Here is a 20,431-nt window from a genome sequence, read left to right on the forward strand (position 1 = left end):
TGTCTTGGCATTTACCTTAAGCGATTCAAGGAAACGAAAATTGGCAGTGCTCTCTTTCAAAGGAACTATCTTGGCATTTGTCTTAAGCGATTTAAGGACACGAGTGATGACCTACGTCTGGATGGAGAGGTGGTACATGGTCCTCGTCCTCCCACGTCACTAGATGAGGCCTTTTGACATCTGCGCAAAGCGCTACCTACTCGTATTTGGTGTGAGGAAAAATACCAAATCCTGGCTATGGTCAAAACTGACTTCTATTCTGGTTCCCGAAGGGGGTCGATTATTTTAAATTTATTGAGGTACAGAAATATGATATTCCTGGACTCTTTTCGTCTCTGTATTTCAGAAAATTTCGAAACAGAATCTGAATAATAAGGCTGTATTTACAAGAGGGTCTAAGAAGGAAAACTCTCTTGTCTTCTCTGCCGTTATCCCTGAATATATCCTCAAGATTTGTTTATCAATTAAAGAGACAGTAAATGATACACAGTTACGTCCAGTCTTAACATCATTCTAGCGAATGAGATGGGCTCACATAGAAAGATCTCCCACGTAACCTGGCTCCCTGGGTGCCCTTCAGTCTATACAACACGTGTACACAGCACATAAATAATTCCTGATTTTGGACATTACTCGTCATTTATAAACGCTGTGTAAGTAATTGTCATTCTACTGGGCACTAGAATATGTAGACATTCAGGAATACGAATTATCAGATGTACCTGCCAAGAATGCACATATTGAAAATTCTGCGGCTCAGTGACCCATCCCCCTAGGGACATGCTGTCATTTCACTGTTGGAGTACAGCGACGTATCAGTAGGAAAAAGAGTGGTTGTGGGTGACGAAGAATAGGTTGTGGCTGCTTAAATCAGCTGCTCAGCCGCGTTCTACTCTCTCCTTAGGTCAAGTCCTCCTTACTCGACTCTGAGTAAGATGTAATTCAGTGACACATGACTTCCTGCTCCAGTAAGAGGAGTCTCCACTATGTCGTACTTTTGGAATGTCGATTTCAGTATGCCGTATTTTAAAAGAGAATGTACTATAGGTACAAGCTAATTTATCGCACCCACTGTTTTAGAAGATGTAGAGTTGAAAGTAGCTTGACATTCAACAACATGAAGAATCTAAACATCTTCCTGAAGTCAAAAATTTTTTGCAAGCGACTATCAACAGCATCGATATACATGGAGAAATGCATGGCACATCTGTGCTGTCTTATACTTACTCACACTGATTATCTCCGCAGTGGAAAAATATTGTGACTGCTTCAAATGTCATACTTACCATTTAACCAGAATAGACGCCATAGCTGACGTGCAAACGTCAGAAAAAGATGCTTTGCGCCGTAATACCGGCTTAAGGAAGCAAAAAGAATAAAAATATGAAACCATGTAACAACAGTAATTGCACAAGTGGGTTCATGTTTTCAGTGTTTTCTGCTTACTTAAGCCGGTATTAGGGCGTGAAGTATCTTTTTCTGACGTTTGCAAGTCAGCTATAGCGCCTTTTCTGGTTAAATAGCATCTATGACATGTGAAGCTGTCATAGTATTTTTCCACTGCGAAGGCGAACAATGATCGAAATCGGTTGTGAATAAATATATTATAAGACAGCACAGTTATACCATGAGTTTCTCCAAGTCTTCCTAAAGTATTAGGGACGCAGTTTACTTTGATGATTCACCTGTGGTTTTTTTCCCCTTTGCAAGTGATCAGACAGCCGCAGATTGAGCGTATTTTAGTGAAAATAGGAGACGCTGAGTACGTTTTTAAACGACTTTGTATTTTATATTTTTTGGGAGGGGGGGATGGGGGGAGTCTATGCATTTTAGCCTCTTTATCCCAAACAATATTTTTAAGTGGGCTGGTAACTTAAATGCTGAGCAATCGGAATCATAAACACCCCCTCATCACAGCCTCTATTATTTTGTGAATCACAGCATTAGTTTTAGTTCCAACATCTACCAAATAGAAGAAGCTGTGGCTCTTGAATCTATGCAACAGTCATTAGCACCTGTTATAATTACTATGAGGCACATACACGTTATGCTACAATCTCTTCCACTCGGTGATACTGATTGCTGGCAATTCTACTAAGAGTGATTTGGACGGAGGCTTCTCAGTGAGAGTCTCTGTTAGTGATCGGTTGAATATATAATGGGTACTAAATATTTCCATCAATAGTGTACATACGTCAGAATTTCATGGAGTATTGCTTCTCATTATTAGAACTGGGAGATTTCAAATCCTGCTTCATAATTGCTATCGAAGATCGACTTCATGATGAATTTAGGATATGACGTAGGTCTCTGAGGATTACTAACCACTTTCGTGTTTTTAAAATCTTATTAGTCAATTTTTGAAAACTTGATACTTACTCAGGGCTCTGGTCCTCTAGCATAATTCGCCATTAATAAGATCTGGAACAAAATGCTTCACATCCATGTACTACAGCCTCACTTGTTACTTTGCAGAGAAAGTAGCCACAATTCTACATAGTCTCAGATTTCTTTCAGTTGTGATGATATAATAGCTTCATTTAGTTCCATTGTTTTAAATGGGGAAACTAAAGTGCTATAGTGCCATTGAAGATTTCGATGCATCTTATACTTTGTTTAGTATAAGGGACTCTACCTGCAGTGTTGATTGCTAAGATCAACAGATTCCAATAAAATATTACAAGGAAAGGCTTGGTGTCTGTAAAGGAATGCTCAAGAGGTAACACTCAAAGTAACTTGAATATGTGCAGTCATACCCACGAGGGAGTAGTAATTTAATGAAACACAACAACAATTAGATATATGTTCCAGTTACATAACGATGTCTATGAAGTACTTACATGTGGATTTAGCTGGAAGAACGACACGTCTATGAGGGCTTGGTCCATCACGCTCTTATCTGTAAAACAAACGTGTAACAAGTGTAAGGGAATGAAAAATTGACACTTATAGAAGAGAACATGACATTAAAGGAAGCAACAACAAAATTGTCAAATGAACAAACAGTAGTAAGTCTAGTAAAAAACTGTCAAACAAATGGAGGCTCAACATGAAAAGGATGCTGCACTCGTCGTATGACGAGTTAGATTAATTAGAAATACAACATTTATCAATTTTTGAAATATTTTCACGATTCGTAATACAATTATATCGTATAGCATGCAGACATTGGACTGTAAAATGCTTCTTTTGGAAATTATTCTTGGCTTCTGATCAACACCATCATTTATTTCCATAATAAATAGAAAATTAATTTCAGCAATGGTTCTCTTGAGTACTGTAGAAGGGATTCAGTATTTTCATTACAGGTGAATCCTAAGAAGTTTTATTAGTAGGCTTTTGTTCAACATTCTTGACGCCTAAACTTGATAAAAGTAATAATTAGCTACAATGGAATGACAAAATCATTGTAACACCTGTAGGATCTATGTTTTTACAGTACCAATAAATCTGTTCCAAAGAGGAATTCAAAATTTAATTATCTCTAGACAAATCACTCAACAAAATTCTATTATAAACTGATATATCTGTAAGCCAGTATAGGAACTTTGTTATAATTTTATAGAAGTGCTGATGCACATTATTAATGGCGGTTTTGGATAACATTTTCAAGGTTATTACTTAAGAAACAATTAATTTCATTCTAATCTTAAGTTATATCACTTCTTTCAGAAAACTGCTGATTTAGGTTTCACATCATCTACGAAGAAGCATATCTTCGGTTTGAGATATTTCATGACAATGATCAGAATATTATAGTATATGTTCTATATCATTTGACAATCTCACTGTCGTTCATAGTATTAGTAGAGAAAATGTCACAATGGTCTTGAAGATGATATAACATATGTTACTCTTACTCTTCCCTATATAAATTATTAAAAACGATAGCTGGCCTTCTGAATCATTCTTCATGATTGGGAACATAATGAAAATCCTAAGTGTTTCCTCACTGAAGAGGATTTGTTACACCATAATAATTAGAGATTAGGTTAGATTAGATTAGTACTTGTTCCATAGATCATGAATATGACACTTCATAATACTGTGGAACATGTCAGGTTAATAAAAGGTGTCTATACAAGATATTAAATTAGACAAAATATTACACAACACTCAATTTTTTTGTGGGGGTTGGGAAATTACCCACTTACTACATCCAAAATTTCATCTAATGAATAGAAGGAGTTGCTATTAAGAAATTCTTTTAATTTCCTTTTAAATGCTATATGGCTATCTGCCAGACTTTTGATGCTATTAGGTAAGTGCCCAAAGACTTTTGTGGCAGCATAATTTACCCCCTTCTGAGCCAAAGTTAGATTTAACCTTGAGTAGTGAAGATCATCCTTTCTCCTAGTGTTGTAGCCATGTACACTGCTATTACTTTTGAATTCGTTCAGATTGTTAATAAAAAATTTCATAAGTGTAATATTTACTGTTCTGATAGTTATGTGGAAGAGACGGAGTGTGAAAATAAGTACATTGTTGAACTCATAGATAATTTATCAACAAATCTGTGGGTTTTTATCACAATCAGGAAAAGTTATAATATTTTACAATGAACTTAACATCAACACATTTTTTACTATTTTTCTAACTTTGAAAACATGTATACAAGACAAGACAGGTAAGGGCTATAATGAGTTATTATAGAAAGGTGATATAAAAATTTTCTTTACTTGGAGTTCATGTAATGGTGATTGCTTGTGATATTGTCATTAACAACTGATGATGGAAGTTATATTCCTGTCTTTTACATACACAAGATATGATTTTATACAAGAGTGAGGAATTTTGAATTATAATTCTTAAATACGAACCTGAACATGAGTTAGAAGAAGAACAGAATGATCTTAAGGAGTCAAAAATACAAAGTTTACTAACTGTTATGCAGAGACAAGAGACTCCTAGGCTCTAAGGAATTACCTATACTAAAGTCAAGAGTGGAAATAACTACAATTAAATGTAATTTGACATCTCACAGCTTGCACTAGTTATTTTCCAGAGAAATATTCATGATACTCAAATCAAAGTCTTATTATTGTATGCTAATGTTAAACTTCCAAATGTGTATCTCAAAAATGGTAATAATTAAGTTATCCTTGTAGAGACATGGAGTTTAGAGTCTTCTGAATGATGTCACATAGATTATGATACCACTATAGACATTAAATCAATTTCTCCTTTGTAAGGAATGTGTACAAGTACCAAACAAGTGACTCCTGGGGATTAAAAGATTAAAATCATAGAGAGTGACAGAGCATTCGGAACAAACTGCCAGAGGTATCTGAAAAGCTGTGGGGTTTATATAATACTAGATATAGAAAGCTGGTTCAAACTCAGAATTGCAATCATTAAGATTTGTGGGTTAAATATGAGTGTATATCGAAAGGACAGGCCAATGGCAAATTGAGGTGGTATATTTCTCGCATTAGATAAGAAACTTAAATTCACCATGTTATAAAGCGAAGCTGCATGAGAGAGTGAGCGTGACTCGATTACAAGAAGGGTGGGCAGAAACATTGAGGATCTACGTTGCTTACCATACACACGCTCTGCATGTAACTGTAAACAGAAAAAAACTTCAGTATGTATCTTTGTTAATTATACTGTTATCATTGGAGGAGACTTTTAATCATCCAACAGTCTACTGAGATAACTATGTCTTTGTATGTGGATAACGTGACAAGACATCCTGCGAAACATTACTACATGACATTTCTGAACACTACCTAATAATGACGGAAGTGTATTGGACCTCACGAATATAAATAGACCTCACCTCTTTGACGATATCCATATTGAAACTGGTGTCAGTGACAATGAGACTGTTGTATCAGCCATGTTTACTGATGTGCAAACAACAGTTAAAACATGTTTAATGAGATATACAAAGAGGGAATCATGTCATATCTTAAAGACAGACTCAAAACATTTACCTCTTTGCAGGAACATGTAGAACCATGGCGCAAGTTTAAAAGGATAATTGTTCATGCAACGTATAGATAATTATGTACCTAGCAGCAAATTTCATAAAGGTCAGGAGCTTCCATGGTATACAGTCACTATAAAGAAAGCAGTGTGTGTACATTTCACGGCTTGCGGTTGCAGCTGTAGCAGCTTAAATTAAGGTCTGACAAAGTTGTTTGAGCACTCTTACACAGTTATTAAATTTACTAGTTTTCAACGGTGTCTCGTGCTGTTTGTGTTGAAATAACAGTTTAATAAACTTTTGGAAACGTTCGCTCACTGTGTTTTCTAGAGTTGTCTGTGCATTGGAGTCGTTTAGCAAATTTCATGCGATAGTTTTCAGCTGACATTTCTTATTTTTTCTAGTGAAATATTTGAGTAAAATTTTCATTCACTGTTTTAACTCCATTGAGTGTTCCAGTGGACATTTGAATTTTTGGTGTAGCTAAAAAATTGTGTGAATTTTTTGTGCAAATGGTATTAGTTGTGGTTTAGTAGTATTAACGAAAGTTGTTGCTTTCTTAGTAGAGAGAGAATTTTGAGACCACTATTGTTAGTTCTATAAATAGTTCTACTGGTCTAATTAACTTAGGTAACGTAGACGTTTAGCTTTTTCAGTAACTGTAAACTCTTACCATGAGTGAGAAGTGTGGGCTTTGTCGTAGGTTTGTGAGTAGTGAGTTACAGTATGGGAATTGTTCAAATTATATTCATTGGGGTAATGCAGTGGGGAAGCCGGTTGGCATTCTAGCGAAATCCTCTCCTGGGAATGCTGAATCTGTAGCAGAAATAAGTTGATAGAGGAGCAGGAGAGTAAGGAGGAACTATATAGATGGAGGAGGATGAAGGGTGCTGGGGAATGGGAACTAGCAGTTGGCAAGAAGGCAAGGAGGAGGTATTCAGACAGTAGTACTCTGCGTAGATGCAATTGATTTGACCAACTGTCATTTGAGTGGAGAGGAGCCTCTCGTAACTGTAGGTGTAGGAAACATGCAGCAGTCTTCAGCAGTTAGGAAGCCTAAGTCAGTTGCAAAGTCTAACAGAAAGAATCAGGTTACGCTGTTAGGTAGTTCGCACGTCAGAGATGTGAACCAGCAGTTGCAGGAAGTGTTGGGGAGTGAGAACCAGGTCACCAGCGTTGTGAAGCCTAGTGCAGGGTTGGCTCAGGTGGAAGAGCATAGGAGAGTTATGTAGGAGTTTTACGAAAGAGGATCAGGTAGTGATTGTGGGTAGAGCAGGGAATAGTTGTAGCTGGTGACCTGGTAAAGATAGCAACTCAAACTTGTGGCACTAATGTGCACTTTGTGCAACAGTTTTAGTGTCAAGATCGGTTTCATCTTAATGCTGCTGTTAGGCGTGTTAACATGGGGCTGGAGAAGATACTGATGGCAGAGGGCATGGGTCACATTGTATTGGTGCCAATTGAGTCTATCAGTATATCAGGTTTCACTAGGCATGGTCTGCAATCTTAATAGGTTTAGAAAGAGGAGGTTGGTAAAGCTTACGGGTGACTGTGTAGTGGGTGGTGGTGGGATCACTCATGGAAAAATTCCTGTAGTAGTTGGTGTCAGAGCTGCACCTTTATCAGATTGAAGTCAGCTGATAGGTATATCTGCTTAAAGGAAGTCCTTCTAACAATGGAATCACCTTCACAGGAGGTCAGGTATCAATGTAGAGAAGGAATTAGCATATTTCATTAAAATATGTGAAGTATTAGAGATAAAGTTAGTGAACTGATTGTAGGTGTTGACTCTGATATCATCGATATATCGGAGCACCACTTAAATGATTAAAATGTTTCCTTTACCAGGATATAGATCCGCTGGATAGTTTTCAAGAAGTTCCTTGTGGAGTGGGGGAGTGGCCATGCATGTAAAAAGCAGTATTCCATTTGAGTCCGTAGACTTATCATGGCACTGCACTGAACATTATTTGAATGCTGTGCAGTGGCAGTTTAATTTAGTGGAACTAAACTTTTAATTGGTGTTGTCTAACTGACTTCAGAGCATTTCTTCTCAAGCTAGAGAGAGTTCTTGGTTCACTTTATAGAAAGTACCAAAAATTAGTTATATATGTAGTGACTTCAATATTAAATTTGCATATGATTTTGTAAGAAAAAGGATGTTGGTAGATCTCCCAAACTCATATGATCTGACGCAGACACTGTTTTTTCCGACCACGGTGCAGGGGAACAGTAGCACAGCCATAGACAGTAGTTTTATTCATTCTTCATTACTAAATGGGCATTCTGTCAGTAAAAGGATGAATGGCCTTTCAGACTATGATGCACAAATTTTAACTCTAAAGGGCTTTTGTACTAAAAAAATGTATGTAGGAATGCTAATCCAATGGCAATAGAGAGTTTTTTAAACCAAGTTAAGGAACAAGAGTTGCAGGATGTTTATAGTGCCGATAACACAGATGACAAACATAATGCTTTCCTTAACACATTTCTCATGCTCTTTGAGAGTTGATTTTCATTAGAACGTTCTAAACGGAGTATTAGCAGTAAAAGGCATCCTCGGTGGCTGACTAGTGGGATAAGGATTTCATGTAGAGCAAAGCGGGAATTATATCAAAATGTTAGAAGCAGTCACAATCAGTCTACAGTAGCCCATTACAAACAGTATTGCAACGTGCTTAAAAGTGTTATTAAGAAAGCAAAGATTATGTGGTACTCAAATAGAATAGCTAATTCACAGGATAAAATTAAAACCATATGGTCAGTTGTGAAGGAAGTGTCTCATCATCAGCACAAGCTCGACGATATAAGGTCAGTTCGTAGTAAAAATATTTCGTTACTGGTAAGTCAGATGCATGTACAGTATTTAACAACCATTTTCTGAGCATTCCTGATGAATTATATAAAAACTTAGTTTCTACAGGGAATCATACAACTCCCTTAGAAAAGGCCTTTCCGAGACTGATGCCTGAAATACTCCTCTGTGATACTGACAAGGGGAGAGATTGAATCAATAATTAAATCACTGAAGACTATGGACTCTAATGGATATGATGGAGAGCCTAGCATGAGCGCTGTACTTAGCCATATTTGTAATTTTTACTTTATTGCTAAAGTTATTGAAAAGACTGTATATATAAGGATAATGGGTCATTTTGTAACACATAATTTGCTATCAGATGTACAGTTCGGCTTTAGAAGTTGTTTAACAACTGAATATGCTATATTCTCTTTTCTCTGGGAGGTACTGGAAGGAGTAAACAAAAGGTTTCGAACGGTAGGCATATTTTTTTTTATTTAACTAAGACGTTTGATTGTCTTGATCGAAAAATATTGCTCCAGAGGTTGGACCATTAGGGAATACAGGTAGTAGCTCGCAATTGGTTCACCTCTTAATTTAACAACAGAGAGCAAAAGGTCATTATTCATAATGTTAAGAATGGTTGTGATGTAGGGTCTGAGTGGGGTAAAGTCAAATGGGGGTGTGCTCCCGGGATCAGTGTTAGGGTCACTCCCTGTTTCTTATTTATATAAATGATATGGCCTCTAGTATTCCAGGTAATTCTAAAATATTACTGTTTGCTGATGACAGTAGCTTGGTATTAAAGGATGTTGTGAGTAACATTGGCTCTGTTTCAAATAGTGCAGTTCATGTTATAAGTTTATGGCTTGTAGAAAATAAACTAACGCTAAATCACAATAAGACTCAGTTTTTACAGTTTCTAACACACAATTCAACAAAACTCGACGTTTTGATTCCACAGGTTGAGCTTATGGTTAGTGAAACTGAACAATTCAAGTTTCAAGGTGTTCAGATAGATAGTAAACTGTCGTGGAAAGCCCACGTTCAGTACCTTATACAAAGACTTAATGCTGTCATTTTTACTATTCGAGCGGTATCTGAAGTAAGTGATCATTCGACACGAAAATTAGTCTCCTTCGCTTATTTTCATTCGCTTATGTCATGTGGTATTATATTCTGGGGTAACTCTTCCCATTTTCAAAGGGTAGCCACGCAGTCTAGGGCGCCTTGTCACGGTGCGTGCGGCTACCCCCGTCGGAGGTTCGAGTCCTCCTTCGGGCATGGGTGTGTGTGTTGTCCATAGCGTAAGTTAGTTGAAGTTAGATTAAGTAGTGTGTAGGCTCAGGGACCTACGACCTCAGCAGTTTTGTCCTATAAGACCTTACCACAAATTTCCAAATTTCTCAAAGGGTATTTTTGGCTAAGAAACTGGCAATTCGGGCAATAAGCGGTCTAAGTTCACGAACCTCTTGTGTTCCCCTGTTCACTAGTCTTGGTATTCTGACATTGGCCTCTCAATATATATATTCTTTACTGTCGTTTCTTGTTAACAATATCAGCTTATTCCCTAGGGTTAGCAGCTTTCACTCAGCTAATACTTGGCAGAAATCCAATCTGCATTTGGATGGCATTTCCTTAACTCTTGTGCAGAAAGATGTGAAGTATACTGCTGCATTCATTTTGAATAAGCTACCACAAAAACTCAAAAATCTTAGCAGTAATCCACGCGCCTTCAAATCGAAACTGAAGAGTTTTCTCATGTGTCAATTCTTCTATTCTGTTGAGGAGTTCGTTGAAAAATTATGCTGATTCCTATGTTATATTGTTGATTGCGTTTACTGACTTATGGATTGACTTTTTTGGGTTGATTTTATTTTATCTGTTATTACTTCTACGTTGTAATTTCATGTATTGACACGTTCCATGACCTTGGAGATTTGCTCCTCAATTTGGTCCTACGGAACTTGACGTGTAAATAAAATAAAATAAAAAGGTATAAAAAACAATGACTACTGCTTAATGGCTGTAAAAAAAAGTATATGACTATAGACAGAGAAATGATGAAGGATGCGCGTTTGGTTGTGGAGAATGTAATATTTGAAGCCTATAATGACTGTCATGACAGGATCTTTTAGAAAGAAAACTAAAAAAATTATAGTCCTATGTAAAGACTGCCAGTGGCAAGGAAGTTAAGTGTCCATGCACTCATTGATGACACAAAAACCGAAATTGAAGGTAGTAAAGCAAAAAAAAAAAAAAAGAAAACAGAAGACATTAATTCCATTTTTAAATGATCCTATATCAAGGAAGACATAAGTACTGACTCGGATTACTTCTCGCAAGATTGCTGTTGATACTAATGTCACAGGCACTGAAAAACAGCTAAAATCGCTAAAAGTCAACAAGGCTCCAGGACCCGAAGGAATACCAGTTAGATTCCATACCGAGCTAGCAGCTGAGTTAGCCCTCATTTTAACTATAATTTACCGTAGATCCTTTGAACAAAAAACTGTGCTCAGAGACTGGAGAGAAGCACGTCACACACGTCTACAACGGATGGCTGAAGTGTTACACAAAACTACCGTCCGAACTAATTGACATTCATCTGATGCAAAATGTAAGAACATATTCTGAACGCCAACATAATGAGGTATCTCGAACAGAATTTCTTCATCCATGCCAACCAACAAGGATTTCGGAAGCGTCCATCATGCGAAAGCCATCACTTTTCTTACGTGCCATCCTGAAGGCCACGGGGCAAGGAATTTAAATGGATACAGTATTTTGTGACTTCCCTAAAGCATTTGACTCGCTATCATGCGAACGATTATTAGTAAAGGTACGATAATACATCTTCATCCTGTAGTGTTTGGCTCATATGAGTTACTGGCTCCACTGCACTCAATTTTCGTAATTATACAGAGGTGTCCAAAAAAATGTATCCACTGTTTAAAAGTCCATAACTGGCACACTAACTGACAGAGTTGTCTCATCTTTGGTAGTGTAATAGTTTGTAGTTCCGGCAATCGCCACACAAGCGTTGTATTGCGTTGTTTTGTTTTGTCAGATGACAGTCGCCAGATAGTCAGTGTTTTGTTCTTAGTTACGCCTAGTTACTCGAGTAAACATGGCTGGCGCAACGCTAACATTCTATGAAAGGAAGTCAGTTTTGAAGTGGTATTTTAAGTACGAAAACATTAATGAGGTTCAACGGCAATGGCGAAATGAGTATCAAACAGAGCCACCGACACGTTTAACGATTCAAGTCCAGCTAACTCTCGTCGTGTGTTACAACAGTTCACTCGCTCACCAAAGAAGTCTGTGAGACAGTGCGCCCGTGAGACTGGAGTGAGTGTTCGGCGAATTTTGAAGACAGCAAAGTGGAAGTGCTACATCCCACGATTGCTACACGCAATGAACGAGGACGTCCCAGATCGTAGAATGGAGTACTGGGAGTGGTTTACTACCATGGTGCGCAACGATGAAGAGTTTGCAGAGATGAATGTGTGGTCTGATGAGGCACAGTTCAAACTCAATGGTACAGTAAATCGCCACAATTGCATCTACTGTGCCGCCGAAAATCCGAACGTCCATGTAGACGAAGCAGTGAATTTGCCAGGAGTAAATGTGTTCAATTGGTTCAAATGGCTCTGAGCACTATGGGACTCAACTGCTGAGGTCATAAGTCCCCTAGAACTTAGAACTACTTAAACCTAACTAACCTAAGGACAACACACACATCCATGCCCGAGTCAGGATTCGAACCTGTGACCGTAGCGGTCGCGCGGTTCCAGACTGTAGCGCCAGAACCGCTCGGCCACCAGCGGCCGGCAGTAAATGTGTGGTATGGGTTGTCTTACCGGGGCTTGATTGGGCCAATCTTCTTTGACGGCATAGTTACTGGTGAGGTGTACCTTCAGAAGCTTTAGACATCAATTTTACCTGCCATCCGAGACTTGTATGGAGACGGAAGAGTTTACTTTCAACAAGATGGTGCCCCAGCCCACTACCAAAATCGTGTTAGGGCGTATCTCGACGAAAATCTACCCGGAAGATGGATAGGCCGTAGAGGTGCTGTGGAGTATCCACCACGTTCCCCAGACCTAACTCCTCTGGACTTTTACCTGTGGGGAACACCAAACGACGTTGTTTATCGATAAAAGCCACGCACATTGGATGAACTTCGAGAATCCATCGAACATTCATGTGCAAATATCCAACTGAACACGTTGCAGTCAGTAGTTCGTGCCGCAGTTCGTCGGCATCGTTTGTGTGTGGACGTTACTGGTGACCATTTCGAACACCTACAGTGATATCTTTAAGTTGGACTTTAAGCTACACTTTCACCAAAAATGAGACAACTCGGTCAATTAGTTCGCAAGTTATGGACTTTTAAACAGTGGATACATTTTTTTGGACCCGTCTGTATTTTATGTAACGTTGCGCCCTGATGCCCTTCCCGTCGGGCAGTTGCCAGATGCGTAAGGGAGGCAAGTCGCTGGGCCATCTGTCTGTGAATCGTGCTAACTTTGCTCCGTGTGTGGTTATTTTAATTATTTGTATGACGTACTGTCTGAAGCAAAAATGGGGTCCCGCTCAGCATTTGCCTAAACATGCGTGAAAAAGGCATGAAAACGCTCCGCCCTGTGGGTTCCATCTGGATCTAGCTCACCTGGCAGTCCTACAAACTAGTGCCGTAGGCGTTATGCATTACAGGCAGATATGATAGTATGAGCGCTCGACTGCCGGTTTCGTGGTAGGGAGGGAGGATGCATCATGTTGTCTTGGGTGAAGACTACGAAAAGAGGCGAAGCACAATGCCATGCCTCTTTTTACTACAGCGATAATTTATTATGCAAGTTAACAACATTTTTACATGCAAATTAGAGTCAGTTTCATATCCAAACCAATCACATTTCATACTAAAACCAGTCGAAATCGGGAAGACTGCGGAAACGCACGTTTATTTTCAATTGCAATAGAAGAACAGTGATTGTGTAGGTGATTTCTTTCTTTTCTTCCATCTAGTCACTTGTAGATATTCGACTGGGTGTACGTGGTATGGACTAAGGCGATTTCTATGGCTGTGCCAGTCGCAGAGCAGCAAGTGCTGTCCAACAGAAGAACCGTTCCAACCGCCACTAGTTTTTATTTATATGGATGACCTACAGCCGTCTAGAACGAAATTAAAATTTTATATTAATACCTTCAGCTGCTGAAGGGCGTTGATATATATAAACGAGGACAGGTGAAAATTTGTGCCTCGACCAGGACCCGAACTCGGGATCTTCTGCTTACACAGCAGACGCTCTATCCATCTCTTTTTTCTTTTTTCTTTTTTTTTTTAACTCATTTTGTTCGATATTGTTCGTTGCGATTGGTCTGGGCGGACGTCACAAGACATCCGTTCAAACTGATAGTTGGTTCCTTGACTCAAGTTTTTTATTACAGAGAGCACGCAGCCCTCTGACCGAACACGCTGAGCTATCGTGCCGGCTGTCCATCTGAGCCGCCGAGGGCACAGATGATAGTGCGACTGCATGGACTATCTCGCGCACGCCTCCCGCGAGACCCACATTCTCACCTTATATGTCCACACACTACATTCGTAGTGTCCCTACCCAACACACTCATTACTCGTGGAAGACATTCTTACCAAGTCCCGTAAGAGTTCGGGTAATATGTGTACATCCACGCAGAAGAGGAAGGTCATGGCCGGTATTGCCATAACTATATACTTATATGGATATGGTGTCTGTTCTTTCGGACATGTCCAGAACGAAATTAGAACTATATATTAATATATAATATATAATATATGAACCATGGACCTTGCCGTTGGTGGGAAGGCTTACGTGCCTCAGCGATACAGATGGCCGTACCGTAGGTGCAACAACAACGGAGGAGTATCTGTTGAGAGGCCAGACAAACGTGTGGTTCCTGAAGAGGGGCAGCAGCCTTTTCAGTAGTTACAGGGGCAACAGTCTGGATGACTGAGTGACCTGGCCTTGTAACACTAACCAAAACGGCCTTGCTGTGCTGGTACTGCAAACGGCTCAAAGCAAGGGCAAACTACAGCCGTAATTTTTCCCGAGGGCATGCAGCTTTACTGTATGGTTAACCGTTCTAATACCGAGTATTTTTTGTTGCACTGAGTACCATTGGGGTCGTTAGTGACCCCAACGGAATGTATTTTTTTTATTAAGGATAGTTTTAATAATGGTAGATTAAAATCACACTCCTTATGTTTTCCACAATCTAAAACATGTCAGTGACATTATATTAAATTAAAATGCATGTTTTGTTAAATTATTTATTTCCATAAAATTTACACACGATTCTCATGAAACTACAAACATTTTTGATTAAATTCCGAATTGACATTTATGACGCATTACATTTACAGCAATAAACTGCAGAGTGGTTTTTACACACAGAACATCTACATTTTGAACATTTATCGGTGAATTTTATATCCTCAGACATTTTACAAAACGGACACCTTCCTCTTTTTTTTTGTCTGTACTGTTGATGGAAGTACTGGGGAAATAATTTTGTCTGGCTTTCTTCCGACGAGGCGCTTTCCTTATTCTATGAGAAATGCCCGTCTCTTGTAATTCGTCCTTTCTGCCCAGTCTGGTGTAAGATGTAGCCATATGATAAATGCATTCAGTGCGCTGATATCAATCATGTTGTAAAATAATAGAATTGGCCACCTTATGCTCATCCTCTTTGTAGTCTTCTTTCTAACCAGCTTGTCCATGGTATCTACTCCAGATTTTTTTTTTTTTTTTATAATCCGGAATCATTACTGGCTTGCATTCTTCATGATCTTCCACTTCCTTCCTTGAATAAATTGTACTGCGCAAAGTTACAACTTTTCCCTTTTTCGGACAATAAGAAACAACTGAAGCATGCTCTTGGAATCCAAAAATAGATGAATATTTGACTCGACCTTTGGTCTGAGTGAAAGCTTGTGGTAGTCCTCTTTTATTTTTTCTAATTGTTCCAAAGAGTGTGAGATTGATTTTCAGAAGTTCTCTTGCCAAACTAAGGCTAGCGAAAAAAATGTCAGTTGTCACATTTCTGCCACTGTTTTCTAAGTCTTTCACCATATCTAAAGCAACTCTCTTCCCTTGACCAACTTCACGAGATTCATTTTCTTGTCAAACAGTGTAAACTTGGAGATTGAGAACATAAGACGTTGTACTATCACATACAGCCCATAATTTCAACCCATATTTTCCTGGTTTTGAAGGAATATATTGCCGAAATGGACATCTACCACGAAATGCCACAAGCTGTTCATCAATTGTTATGTTGCTGTGAGGAACATATGCTTCTTGCAATGTGTGTACCCACATTTCAAAAACTTCTCTAATGGGAGCCAGCTTGTCAGGAGCACGGTTGTGACGTCTCATATCTGCGTCATCAAATCGGATGCACCTTGAAATTTGAGTAAAGCGATTTCTAGCCATTGCTTCACTAAAAATGGGTCTACCGTCCTCTTTGTTCCACAGTTGTGTAAGTGCTTCTTTATGGGCCTTGTAAGCACCTGCTAGGATCAAAACACCGATAAAGCACATCAGTTCAATGGCATCTACTGGTTTCCATTTACTACCGTAAGCAAGACTACCCTCTTTGTTAGTCCACATCAACAATGTTTCTCCTTAGAAACATCTGAAAAGCTGATTCTATGGAGTCTACATTTTTCACTGCGAATTCTGTTGGACCTGGCTTTACTCGCATTATGTTCCATCTCTCTTCTCTTCCACAAGCTCTTCTCAACTCGTGTTTGTGCCACAATTCTTCTTTGTTTTTAGACCTACACAAAATAAAAAAATAAAAAATACAAAGGGTTTAGCTTGGCTCTAGACCCTATCGCACATTTACAAAAATACGTTGTGTACTTATATATAACAGTCAGAAATATGTGTTACTTCCTGTTCAGGCTGGACATCTGCGCTGTCCAAATCTTCTTCTGAACTTCCATCTGATTGAGGAATATTCTCTTCTAAAACTATATCGCTGATATCACTATTTGATTCTCCAGATAGAGGATTATCCTGCAGTAATATTTCAAGAACTTCGTCTTCGGAAAGGTGACGAGACATTTTCCACTAAATGCAACACACACAATAGTAGTCTCCACTTGTATGGAACAAATAACTGTCGGCTTATAAAGTATTGGCAACAATCACACGTTACAACAATATTTACAAGAATAAAACAAAGGAAATAAAGCAACAGTTACAGATTCAGTGCAGATAATACCGCAAGAGAGACATGGGGTCGCATTTAACCCCAATGGTATTCAGTGGTTCTCTCTTGATTTTCTGCAAAACTAAATATTTTCAAAAAGTTATGTTAATATATTACGAACCCATTACTTAATTTAGGAAAAGTCCGAATTTTTCGTAATTTTTACATCTACATCTACATCTACATCTATACTCCGCGAGCCACCTTACGGTGTGTGGCGGAGGGTACTTATTGTACCACTATCTGATCCCCCCTTCCCTGTTCCATTCACGAATTGTGCGTGGGAAGAACGACTGCTTGTAAGTCTCCGTATTTGCTCTAATTTCTCGGATCTTTTCGTTGTGATCATTACGCGAGATATATGTGGGCGGTAGTAATATGTTGCCCATCTCTTCCCGGAATGTGCTCTCTCGTAATTTCGATAATAAACCTCTCCGTATTGCGTAACGCCTTTCTTGAAGTGTCTGCCACTGGAGCTTGTTCAGCATCTCCGTAACGCTCTCGCGCTGACTAAATGTCCCCATGACGAATCGCGCTGCTTTTCGCTGGATCATGTCTATCTCTTCTATTAATCCAACCTGGTAAGGGTCCCATACTGATGAGCAATACTCAAGAATCGGACGAACAAGCGTTTTGTAAGCTACTTCTTTCGTCGATGAGTCACATTTTCTTAGAATTCTTCCTATGAATCTCAACCTGGCGCCTGCTTTTCCCACTATTTGTTTTATGTGATCATTCCACTTCAGATCGCTCCGGATAGTAACTCCTAAGTATTTTACGGTCGTTACCGCTTCCAATGATTTACCACCTATGGCATAATCGTACTGGAATGGATTTCTGCCCCTATGTATGCGCATTATATTACATTTATCTACATTTAGGGAAAGCTGCCAGCTGTCGCACCATTCATTAATCCTCTGCAGGTCTTCCTGGAGTACGTACGAGTCTTCTGATGTTGCTACTTTCTTGTAGACAACCGTGTCATCTGCAAATAGCCTCACGGAGCTACCGATGTTGTCAACTAGGTCATTTATGTATATTGTAAACAATAAAGGTCCTATCACGCTTCCTTGCGGGACTCCCGAAATTACCTCTACATCTGCAGATTTTGAACCGTTAAGAATGACATGTTGTGTTCTTTCTTCTAGGAAATCCTGAATCCAATCACAAACCTGGTCCGATATTCCGTAAGCACGTATTTTTTTCACTAAACGTAAGTGCGGAACCGTATCAAATGCCTTCCTGAAGTCCAGGAACACGGCATCAATCTGCTCGCCAGTGTCTACGGCACTGTGAATTTCTTGGGCAAATAGGGCGAGCTGGGTTTCACATGATCTCTGTTTGCGGAATCCATGTTGGTTATGATGAAGGAGATTTGTATTATCTAAGAACGTCATAATACGAGAACACAAAACATGTTCCATTATTCTACAACAGATTGACGTAAGTGAAATAGGCCTATAATTATTCGCATCTGATTTATGTCCCTTCTTGAAAATGGGAACGACCTGTGCTTTCTTCCAGTCGCTAGGTACTTTACGTTCTTCCAGAGATCTACGATAAATTGCTGATAGAAAGGGGGCAAGTTCTTTAGCATAATCACTGTAGAATCTTAAGGGTATCTCGTCTGGTCCGGATGCTTTTCCGCTACTAAGTGATAGCAGTTGTTTTTCAATTCCGATATCGTTTATTTCAATATTTTCCATTTTGGCGTCCGTGCGACGGCTGAAGTCAGGGACCGTGTTACGATTTTCCGCAGTGAAACAGTTTCGGAACACTGAATTCAGTATTTCTGCCTTTCTTCGGTCGTCCTCTGTTTCGGTGCCATCGTGGTCAACGAGTGACTGAATAGGGGATTTAGATCCGCTTACCGATTTTACATATGACCAAAACTTTTTAGGGTTCTTGTTTAGATTGTTTGCCAATGTTTTATGTTCGAATTCGTTGAATGCTTCTCTCATTGCTCTCTTTACGCTCTTTTTCGCTTCGTTCAGCTTTTCCTTATCAGCTATGATTCGACTACTCTTAAACCTATGGTGAAGCTTTCTTTGTTTCCGTAGTACCTTTCGTACATGGTTGTTATACCACGGTGGATCTTTCCCCTCGCTTTGGACCTTAGTCGGTACGAACTTATCTAAGGCGTACTGGACGATGTTTCTGAATTTTTTCCATTTTTGTTCCACATCCTCTTCCTCAGAAATGAACGTTTGATGGTGGTCACTCAGATATTCTGCGATTTGTGCCCTATCACTCTTGTTAAGCAAATAGATTTTCCTTCCTTTCTTGGCATTTCTTATTACACTTGTAGTCATTGATGCAACCACTGACTTATGATCACTGATACCCTCTTCTACATTCACGGAGTCGAAAAGTTCCGGTCTATTTGTTGCTATGAGGTCTAAAACGTTAGCTTCACGAGTTGGTTCTCTAACTATCTGCTCGAAGTAATTCTCGGACAAGGCAGTCAGGATAATGTCACAAGAGTCTCTGTCCCTGGCTCCAGTTCTGATTGTGTGACTATCCCATTCTATACCTGGTAGATTGAAGTCTCCCCCTATTACAATAGTATGATCACGAAACTTCTTCACGACGTTCTGCAGGTTCTCTCTGAGGCGCTCAACTACTACGGTTGCTGATGCAGGTGGCCTATAGAAGCATCCGACTATCATATCTGACCCACCTTTGATACTTAACTTAACCCAGATTATTTCACATTCGCATTCGCTAATAACTTCACTGGATATTATTGAATTCTTTACTGCTATAAATACTCCTCCACCATTGGCGTTTATCCTATCCTTGCGGTATATATTCCATTCTGTGTCTAGGATTTCGTTACTGTTCACTTCCGGTTTTAACCAACTTTCCGTTCCTAATACTATATGCGCACTATTTCCTTCAATAAGAGATACTAGGAATGGGAAATAAGGTATATTTTGCAGAAAATTACGATCTGGGGTCATTATAGACGCCACGGTATTAGGAGGGTTAAATGATGATGACGTCCTCTTGGGTAAAATATTCCGAAGGTAAAATAGTCCCCCATTCGGATCTCCGGGCGGGGACTACTCAAGAGGACGTCGTTATCAGGAGAAAGAAAACTGGCATTCTACGGATCGGAGCGTGGAATGTCAGATCCCTTAATCGGGCAGGTAGGTTAGAAAATTTAAAAAGGGAAATGGATAGGTTAAAGTTAGATATAGTGGTAATTAGTGAAGTTCGGTGGCAGGAGGAACAAGACTTTTGGTCAGGTGAGTACAGGGTTATAAATACAAAATCAAATAGGGGTAATGCAGGAGTAGGTTTAATAATGAATGGAAAATAGCAGTGCGGGTAAGCTACTACAAAGAGCATAGCGAACGCATTATTGTGGCAAAGATAGACACGAAGCCCACGCCTACTACAGTAGTACAAGTTTATATGCCAACTAGCTC

General features: G+C 39.2%; 1 protein-coding gene across 1 annotated transcript in view; it reads right to left on the reverse strand.

The window, feature by feature from the left end:
• Positions 1–20,431, reverse strand: part of LOC126199499 (putative methyltransferase NSUN7) — a 194,719-nt gene that overhangs the window by 150,086 nt on the left and 24,202 nt on the right. The window contains exon 2 of the mRNA XM_049936422.1: positions 2,841–2,899. Within this exon, the coding sequence (XP_049792379.1) occupies positions 2,841–2,899 (59 nt within the window). The remainder of the gene's footprint in view (positions 1–2,840; positions 2,900–20,431) is intronic.

The sequence above is a fragment of the Schistocerca nitens genome, chromosome 8 (assembly GCF_023898315.1).
Source record: "Schistocerca nitens isolate TAMUIC-IGC-003100 chromosome 8, iqSchNite1.1, whole genome shotgun sequence".
NCBI classification, from domain to species: domain Eukaryota; kingdom Metazoa; phylum Arthropoda; class Insecta; order Orthoptera; family Acrididae; genus Schistocerca; species Schistocerca nitens.